The following is a 10303-nucleotide window of genomic DNA, read 5'->3' as shown; positions in this document are numbered from 1 at the left end:
TAAGCTTGAATATTGTATACTGAAATCTAGTAGAGCAAAAAGGGGCCCTTTCACATGGCCTTGTGAATTGGATCCAAAACAAATACAGGGAATATTAATATACATTTAGTTCAAACAGAAAAGGACTAAAACCTCTTTGTACTTTTACTAGTGGGGAGTTGAACATTTTGGGTCCAAGTCTCAAATGGCATGCAAGAGTATATAAAACAGTACTTTAACAGTGTAACCCTTACTTACACGATTTGATGAATCAGCCCCAATGTATGGTACAAAGAGCGAAACCACTTTGGGTAATTTCAGTCAACCATAGCATTTTAATGTGATCTGGCAGTTGGTTAGTCAATCTATGCAGGAAATGTTTAGTCTTACTTGACATACATAAATATGCGATGGAGGAGCCATCAAGACCTTATCTCTTGAATAGACCAATTTTTAAAGAAAATAGATGTAGATAAAGAAATAAAAAGTTAAAGAAAAATTGCTTTCTGGATTTGAGACCTTGTAATGGAGAAACAGAAGTAGGACAAAAACAAAGATTTTAGGCTACCACTAAATCAAAAGCAGTCAGGAGTTCTGCCTTTGAACTTAACAATTTAATTCTTGGCAAGTGCTGCCACTCTACATACATCTGTTTAGCCATTAACCACACAAAATGCCTTTCAGAAGTCTCGCCAGGCACATAAGTAAAATTCAATTATCTTTAGATCAGTACTTTAGGATTGTTCCAATCCACTGCTCAAGAGGCAGGCAGCACAGTCTGGATTTAACCAAATTAAAGGTCCCTAAGTACATTAGAACATTGTACATGCTTATATCTCTTCAATTCCATCTTCTCCGACTTAAGTTCAAACGTAGGGGAGCTGATGTTCGGCTAGGAATTCCTCATTTTATAGAAACAACATTTTGCAATCTGTGCTACAAGAATAGTTTTTAACACTATATACAGAAATATGCATGCATAAATATGAAACATATGTACAAAGACATACACAAACATACATGCACGGGTGCGCACAGTATGCATTCACAAAATCATGTATTCTATGCATGGTTAATCTGTATCATCTCAGACATTACATCTAAGTAAAACATTAGATATAGATGAGTAAGATGCTCCAATTAAGGAACATTAAAAAAAATCATATCACTGGCAAAAGGACAACTGTATGTTTCATGAGAACCAAGTTCTGGACTTCTTTAGGAAATTGTAACAATATCACTGCTTATCCTACAAGTTGCTCTTCAAGAGCAGACCATTTATTGTTTCCATTGTTCCCAATTCACTAGTGAAAGTAAACATTCAGGGTTAAATGATCATCACAATAAAAACAAATTCTATTGTTCATGATACTATTCACAATTGTATAAATATGTAAAGAGTTCCATGGTTAGTTACAAAAGCTGTAGTAGGGTATGTCAGATTGTTACTGGAAAGATCACATCAATCTGTAATAAGAATTGGTTTCTTACAAAGTTTTCCAGCCTAGATTATTTAATGATCCTTGATAAATTGTTACTCATACAGGGGATATCTTGTCTGAAATATTATAAAAACATTTTACTAGTTCTGTTCTTTTCACATCAGGGTTTCCTCTTATGTATTTGCTCAAAAGGCACAGGAATATTATGTGCCTCTAACACAAACATACCTTGGATCTCCGACCGCACACCACGTCTTTTGCAGTAAATGCTATTTTTCCAGTCCAAAAGTGAAAAAAGTGGCAGTGTTACACTGTACTGACAAATGCAAATCCTCAAAGAATAAAGCTTACACCTTAAAAAAGTAACAAAAATACTGCAAAATTAAATTGTGAACTAAATTAAAGCAGTTCATATCAAATCATAGTTACAAGCAAAGTCCAACAGCATGAAGTGTTACAAGAACTGAAAAGAAATATGTAATACACGGGATGATTACCAGTATCAAGTCACTATCCAAGTCAATGTCCTTAAAGACACCCATTTGCCTAAAATATTCACATTTTACATGGAACAAAATATGGAGAATCGAGTTTTAGAGCAGCAACTGCCAAGAAAAAATTATAACATGACAAATTAATAGGCAGGCTTGACTTCGGACAAATTAGGAATGTTTGCTCCGTGTGCATCTGCCCAATCACTTTTATGGTAGGCTTGAAGTGAAATGAGCCCCAGCCCAAAGCACTGTGAATAAAGAACAGCCTTTAGCAAGTGGCATAGCCAAGGCCTGCCATATATACACGACTAATAAGCCCTTAGACATTTCTACATGTTTGCATGAGTATAAGCACTTGAAACAGAGTTTCATCAAATTATTATTTTTCAATTCGGTCCGATGCTATGTGCTTTCATGCATTAAAATTCAACAAATCAAATTATTAGCTATCAAGAGCATTTTCTGTGTGCAACCACTTTCAGTAATACCATAGTTCTCATAACTTTAAATTGTGAAGCTATTCGCCACACCCCTATATTCAATTACAGCACACTAACGCAAGTAGGGCTGTAGATGGGAAACAACACTAAAAGAATGGCTGATAGACCTAGGTCAAAAAGGCATCCCTATGAGAAATATAGTTGTATTCCAGCACACTGTCACCAAAGACTTCACAACGAAAACAAAACATGGCTCCTCAACTGGTGGCAGTAAGCTACATGAATCAGAATGAATCTTATTGTTAACTCAATCAAATTCAGGACTACCAAAATATATATGAACATGCAATCGGAAAGACAAAATAGGACAATACTTTGTAAAAATGATTGGCCTGTCCTGTAAATGCACACACATTCCCTTTCTAAAAGGATATTCCAGGATACAAACCCCAAGCTTCAACCTAGATGAGAAATAGTGCTGCTTGGTTGTGTTTCCTGAGGAAAAGAGCCAACTACCTACCTATGCGATAACAATGAATTATCCCTTACAAAGCCTACATATTTCTCATAGTACAATGAAGAGTCTAACTGTACACAAACGAAATGATACCCGATAACTACATGAAGGTAAACCGACAAAGGATGGGTTAAGTAGAGAATTTACAGTGACATCTGTGGGTTAAATTCAGCATTTCCTAGGTCTACAGTATGTGTATACAACAGTGCCCACCCCTATGAACCAGCCGCCCAAAAGCTTGCAAATCAATCATACACATCTTATGGGAGAGGAACTTCTGTAGAATCAATTCAACTACACCCAACCTTCACTTGTAGATTGTTAAATATCGAGGGGGGGGAGAAGAAAAAAAACAGCTGGTGTGTTTCGTTCCTGCTTGCTAAACTTTCAACCTCTTCAGAGCTGTAAACCATAATACTACAAAATTGATCATTTTAAAATAAAATATACATCAAAAACGTGTATTCACTACATAAGCCACAATGTATCATAACTTATGGTGAGCTTTATCTGTCACCATATGTTACGGCACATTGTGTTTTATCATGTGATGAATAAATGTTTTAATGTAATTTAAATTGTATCAATTTTACATAATTCTGGTTTACAGCTGTGAAGAAGTTATGCAAGAATGAACAAAATACACTGGCTGTTTCCAATATTTAATATTCTTTGGATAAATTGGTTTAAAAAGACATTTTTGATGAAAAACTTGTTTATGAGGAAAGTAACTAAAGACTTTCTAATTTGACACAACCAAGACTTCACAGTAATTCTTTTTTTTTTCTTCGAGCTGTTGATACAAGTAAAAATTGGGTCTCATTCAATTTACCCTACTCAGGTGCCCATTCCATTTGATGGACATTCAGTTAAGTTGTTGGTAGGTGATTGTTTGTTGCACGTCATTAAGCAGGTTACACAAATATAACCCATTTTAGAAGTACAAAAGTGGGGTTACAAGCCATCTATCACAACAAAGGGAAAACATGTATAAAAAATGTTGTAATGTGAAAAATGTTGTTGCACAAGGATTTAAAACTATGTGGCTCACTATACACCATGCAACCCGTGTCCTCAGAATAAGTGATAATTTTGTGTAGACTATGGATATTGGACTTGAACAGTAGAGAAGATCTAATAAACGTTAACTTCAACTCTCACCTCTTAAGTCACATACTCTTTCCGTTACAACATGCATGTACCTTTATACAGGATACCTTTAAACTGAAGTGCAAATTAAATTATTAAAATGGTTATCAAGTATAGCTGACATCTGCTGTGGTCCATAAGCAATGAATCAGACTTAGTTTATTGTTCTTATTAAAATCCTTCTTGCATATTCTGTGTTTTAATTATTATTACTTAAAAAAAAATACATGAGTGGGTCTGATCACAATTCTCTACAAAAGAAAGTGTAAAAAATTAACAAAAATCGTGTGGCAGAGAGGAGTGCATTAGTGATGTCACACTATAACGAATTTGCAAACAGCTTTAAGAACACCATTTAAAAGTGATTTGGATTCCAGTCGTACAATGTTATATTTTTTCCATAAAAAGTGGCAACATGTAAACAGTGCTTCTACTGCAAATTATGCTGGAAAAGTGTCTGTATAAAACTACTGAAGAAATAAGTTTGAAAGTAATAATGCTTCCCTGATCCGGATTAGGAAGTCTGAACAAATATTAAACGTATGGATCTGAATCTTTGCCAACTATTCCCTGCTCAAAACCCCTCCTACAGTTAGATAACCCCACCTCTCTTTGCAGAGTGCAAACACTTGACAGTTGTCCGCTGGCCAATCTTGTTTTAGAGTTTGTTAGAGCCTGTACTCAGTTAAGGTTCAACAAACAAAAAAACAGAACAAGTCTATGCAACAGACCTGTTGTAACTTTAAACTAAAATACAATTGGTGAGTTCTAGACAAACCAGCATATTTGTAATTCTGGCATAGGTCTGTGAATGTGATCTCAAAAGGTTCAGTGCTTTCAGAAAGAAAAGTGCTCAGCTGCTCATATTTAAGTTTAGGACAAGAAAATCTGTGGGTCCCAAAACATGCTTTCCGTTTTAGTTACCAGACCCTACGAGGAGTACACTTTTCAAGTGTGGCTCTTTCTTATTTGATGGTTCTGCACAGCAGTCAAATTTGACCTTAGGTCTACTTTTTACCAGTGTCCTGGAGAGTTGAAGTCTTATAGGTTGTGCCAGTTATGACTTTATTACTGACCCTACGCACCAGCACCTTGGATACGGGGATTTTTGTTCTGGGGATCTCACTTTTACTGGTTGGCTGCTGGCCGGGCTGCGAGCACTGCACGGGCAGGTGTTTACGGCTGATGGGGATCCTTGAGTCTTTGGCACCTCCTCCCGCTGTGGCTTTTTGGGGGCAAGTGGCTGTAGCCGGTGACGGGGGTTTGGTAAGGGTAACGGGGGCAGAGGTATGCTCAGGCAGCGCCCGTTGTTCTCTGGGCTCCGGGGAGAGGTCATAAAGGGCCTCCCCGCTGCAGCTCCCCCTCGACACCCTCTCCTCCTCCAGACGACTGGGGCTGACCAGCTCTGGGGTTGGCGGATCCTCTGTAGGGCTAGGGGAGCCCTTAGGGGACGGCCTGTCCTCGGTTGAAAGAGGGGGGCTGTCAATGACAGGTGCCTCTTGCTCCTGTGGTCGGGGCAGCCCCTCCCAAAAGTCCTGCAACTCTGGGTCGTCGACGCCCTCGGGACTAGCCATCTCCTCGCCGCCGCCCTGATAGATGAGCGGGGGCAGCGCCCGCTCGGCCGGAGCAGGCTCAGGGGCAGCGGGCTCCTGTGGCGGGGGCTCTTCTTCCTCTACGACCTCCACCTCGGGCTCTCCCGGCCGCTCCTCCTCGGGCTCCGCAGTGATGTCCCCGCAGCCAGTCAGAGAGTCGAAGCTTTTGAGCGACGCCGCGTCTGTGAACAGCAGCCCCGCGCGCTCTACCGTCAGCTCGGCGTGAGGCGGCTCCAGGGCGGCCAGGGGCACCAGGGTATGCACAGGAGGCGGCGGTGGTTCTTCCGCGGGGAGCTCCTCCAGTACGCCCTCATCCTCCATGGGGCCCGGCAGCTCCTCCAGCGGCGCCTCCTCGTCCTCGGGGCCCTGGCAAAGCGTCTCATCTTCCTCCTCCTCGCCTGCTCGGCCCTCCGCCTCCTGGATAATGTCCTCAATGTGGAGCGAAGAGAGCGGGGACTCGTCGTCCTCAGCCTCCCGGGGCTCTTCCTCGGGGGGCGGCGGAGGGGGCTCCTCGGGGATACGCTCCATACTGGCGGTCAGAGAAGCGCTGAGCGGCTCCACCGGGGGCGGCTCGGAGCCCCGCCGCCAGCGCTGCATGCCGCTTAGAAGCCCCCGCAACCCCCCACGCCTTTGTTTACCGGCCTTACTCTCCGATGTCGGCTGCTGCTGGGGGCCCGGCTCACCCTTTCCCCCGCCGCCGCCCTTCCGAAGCAAGGAGAAAAAGCCATGAGTCTTGGGTGCAGGGACGGGCTTGGGGTCGTAGCTAACGCCAGGAGGTGTCTCGGTATGGGAGCTTTCCTCCTTTTTACTGCTCTCCAACACCGCTGCGGCCTCCGCGGCCAGCCCGTCGTGCGTTTGGCTTCTGGGCAACCCTTTCCCTTTGGCCGCCTCGCCTTTGCTGCGCACCCCGAAGATGCTTGGCATGGCGCTGCCCGACTTGCGCTTGACGAAGAGCTTGAAGGCGGTTCGGTTCATTTTGCCGGTTGGCGCCTCCGAGTTCTCAGGGCCGCAGTCCTGCAGATCCATGGCCCGCGCCGTGCGCAGCTGCCGTTATTTGCCGCCTAGCGCGGCCGTTGAAGCGGCGCGCGGACGGCTCGCCCTGCTGCAGCTGCAGCTGCTGGTGCTGATGATGCTCCTCGGCTCAATGGAAGCTGCAGCGCGAGCTCCTGGGCGTCTCCATGGAAACCAGAAAGGGCGCGCGTGCTTTCGTCAGGGAAAGGGTCCTGTCAGCCGCTCCAAACGCACACCCCGGCTAACAAACAGCACACGTACGCCCCTCTGCTCCGTGATATCACGCAGCACCCTCTCCCCTCCCACTAAAGAGATTATATAACAGAAGCAGCCGGCCGTTGCCTGCCATTTGTGGCGTATCTCCCACCCTGCGGGGAGGGTTGCCTCCACAGCATGCAGCGCGTTGCACGTCAGGTGCCCTCGAAAAGGTGGTTTTATGCCCGGAGAGACTGCAGGCTTCCCTCTCCTTAGTCGCGAGTGTGAACCCCAAGCACTGTTTATTAAAAGAGTAATGGTACAAAAAGCAAAACACGTAAAGTGGTGAATTTGTGAGAAGATATATTATGATTCAGACCTGCCCCTCATAAAAATGTCTTTGTTGTGGAGCATGGCTCTTCCAAGAAAGAAGCCATCATTTTTTTTTTAATGGTAATTCTTTATTTAGATATAAAAAACATATCTTTAAAAGATTGCACAAATCACATTGTGTACAGTTTTATGAATAAAAGATGATAAAAGAAAAAAATAAGACCGAAGTATGTTAGTTAAAAACCTTTCAATTTGTAAATTAACTCTCCCCGTTATTGCAAGGCTTTTAAAATGCAGGTTCCGTCTTAGTAATCAGCTATATGGCCTCAGCAATGTCCATTTTATCTAAATTGCGATAGGCATACTGAATAAATTTAGACAGATTTATATTTAAAACAATATTATCTGGAGACAGAGCAGCGATGATGGCGTGCCTACAGGTCCGAATACCAAGCCTGTTCCATTCTGGCTTGAGCAGGTATCGACGCTGGAGATTGAATGAGGGACAGATGCAGAGCACGTGCAGGATTGTTTCTGTTGTTGACCCGCATCCTCTACATGTTGTGTCTTCCTTCTTACGACGCCAGGTGGGAAGATTTTGAAGAAAACGCCAGTCTCCCAATCTTAGGGCAATCAGACAGCGCTTTAAATAAAGTGCAAATGTCGTAGAGAGGTAGGCCGCAGGGGTCAATCGTTTGTAGGAATTAACTATCGCCCAGGAGTGACTGCGTTTCGTGACAAGAGCTTTGTCTGAAGCCAGAGATTTCAGTCTGACGCATTTATTGATTATGGTTTTAAAGACAGTCTGGCTGGGGTTGAGGGCCCAAAGATCGGCAGCTGACATTTGATGAATGTAATCATTCAGAAGGCGCCCAAATGTTCCCCCTGGATTAGTCTCGTTTATTTCATTCCATATTAGGGATTCTAGCGTGCCTGATTCGGCCTGTCTTAGTTTATGACATAGCTTAAGGTAAGTACCGACGTTAGAGGCTTCATAGTTGGTTAATCCCAGCTCTAGTCTAATCTGAGCAGGGGAAGCAACACTCGGTAAATGAAGTAGCTTCCTATAGATTTTAGTTGTATATTTGTTAAGAGCAGTATTCATTTTGCCTTTAAAGGTCTCTATGCCATAAGAAAGTGTTGGCCCCTATTTAGCTCTAAGGACTTCTAATAAAGGGGCAAAGGTTGGTCCTGAAAGTTTCTTCGATAATTTGGCTAAGGATACCACTAAGGCCGTAGTTTTAGCTGCGATCACACTGCAGCCATCATGGTTACCGCTTGCCTGTTCATTATCAGGAAGAGACATCTGTATGGCACACCTGACACATGCCATGCTACACGGAATTGCACATTTCAATTCGATCTGACTGCTTCAACTGACAAGATAGATCAGTGAGTTTACTATTCGTCATTCACATCTCTTTTAACATTTAGCGCACGTTTTTCAATAACAATGAAACAAAGCTTGTTCAGAGTGACGAGACTAGATACATGCGGTAGCGTACACTATGTAATAAGTTAAACCCTTTCTACCGTTCAAAAGCAGGTTTAGTTCCAGCGTAGTACACATCTATTAAGTATAATACATTGTAGGTTAATTAGCAGTGTTTTTTTAACAGGTGTTTTACGTCTGATATAACTAGCTCATTGAGTATTACACGAGTTCCGACAACAGTGCGTGAATGACAGAAACCCAATTGTGTGCATTTAAATTCTTCATTAAAAACGTCCATGAATGTGATATACATTTGAGTCGGCTGCGCTTAACTCAACTTCCATTTAATGGGCCTTTATTCTTTATTTTTTTTCGTATCATCACTCAATTAGATGAATAGGGGCTGGGCATTCTGTGCCACTCCTGTGTTATCTGTTTTCTCAAAAAGAACAGCTGTTAGCCCTCACAGACTTGGGAGGGGCTTCCCCTAACTTTTTTCACCTTCCTCTCTCCATTTTCTGTACCCATTTGTGCTGGCTCTACAATTCTGAACACTTTTGCACTGCTAATCAGTGCTAAAGTGCTTGTGCTCTCTCCCCAAAAACATGGTAATATTGGATAATACCCAATTGGCATATTTAATGTACTTATAAGTCCCTAGGAAAGGCAGTATGTTGTGTTTGTGAGCTCGAGCCTGCTGGTGAGCTCATGGGGGTCCGGGGCTCGGGTCTTCCTTGGGCTGTGGAATGCTATGAGGTCACCAGAGGAGAGAGTACCGGGCTGTGACAAGGTCTCTACGTGTCTCCTCAACGTGTTTTGGGTTCAAGACTTCAATAAACTGAACCTAAAATACTCCTGTCTTAGTGTATTGCTTCATGACAATGGCAACAAGCAACTTGAACCCTTACGAACACACCCGTCAGTGACTGCCGTCGTCGATTCCATCCCAGGAATTAAATGAATTTTATTTGTGACAGCGTGAGGAGAAATCAAAAGCCTACACACTTTGGGAACTTCAATGTACATTGGAACTTAAAAGTAAAGGTGCATGATGTAAGTACCTTAATTTATTTCCTTTACTAATGGTCTGTTGACTGTTGGGCTCGCAAAGAACTTCTGGTGGTTTGTGCGTGGCCCCCCCTTCGTCATACCCAGTGTGACATTTTTGCGCTGTGGAAGAACAAAGCACTATCCAGTTCCCTTTCAGACGACACCAAGAACGTGAGATGTCTTCATGCATGCTACGCATGCAACATGGACGTCAAGGCGGCCATCTTGAGTGGGGCGATTGAAGGATACGCGCAAGCCTGTGCGTGCATCTTAAACAAAGGAGGCAGAACCTGTGGAGAAGCTGGCAGAGGCACAAGGGAAGCAGTCCTCGCTTCCAGTCAAGGTGAAGTGCACACATTGCGTGTCACGTATTTACACCTCCGGTGGAGGCACAAGGGAAGCTGTTCTCACTTTCGGTCACAGTGACGCGCACACCTTGCGTGTCACATATCTACACCTCCCGCGGACGTTTAAAAGGTACCAGACATTTTTTGTCACGGTAATACACACACCCTGCACGTCACATGATGACTGCACCTCCGGTGGAGGTTTAAGGAGGGCGAGTTCTTATTGACACGGTAACCTCACACCTTGTGTTTCACACTAATTTCATGAGCGTTTTTTTTTACTGACACTAGCTACGTGTTTCACTTGAAGTGCTTGGGT

General features: G+C 43.4%; 1 protein-coding gene across 1 annotated transcript; it reads right to left on the bottom strand.

The window, feature by feature from the left end:
* Positions 1 to 293: 293 nt before the first annotated feature.
* AMER2 (APC membrane recruitment protein 2) lies at positions 294 to 6858 on the bottom strand. Its single transcript, XM_086935188.1, has one exon. It carries the CDS (start codon positions 6637 to 6639, stop codon positions 5029 to 5031), a length of 1611 nt encoding a protein of 536 aa, XP_086791314.1. The 5' UTR covers positions 6640 to 6858; the 3' UTR covers positions 294 to 5028.
* Positions 6859 to 10303: the final 3445 nt, after the last annotated feature.

This window comes from Lissotriton vulgaris, chromosome 8 (assembly GCF_964263255.1).
Source record: "Lissotriton vulgaris chromosome 8, aLisVul1.2, whole genome shotgun sequence".
In the NCBI taxonomy this organism is placed as follows: Eukaryota; Metazoa; Chordata; class Amphibia; order Caudata; family Salamandridae; genus Lissotriton; species Lissotriton vulgaris.
This window is presented reverse-complemented; position numbering and strand designations above follow the sequence as displayed.

Coding starts and splice junctions, on each gene's coding strand:
- AMER2 (XM_086935188.1), bottom strand. CDS start 6,639: ATGGATCTGCAGGACTGCGGCCCTGAGAACTCGGAGGCGCCAACCGGC.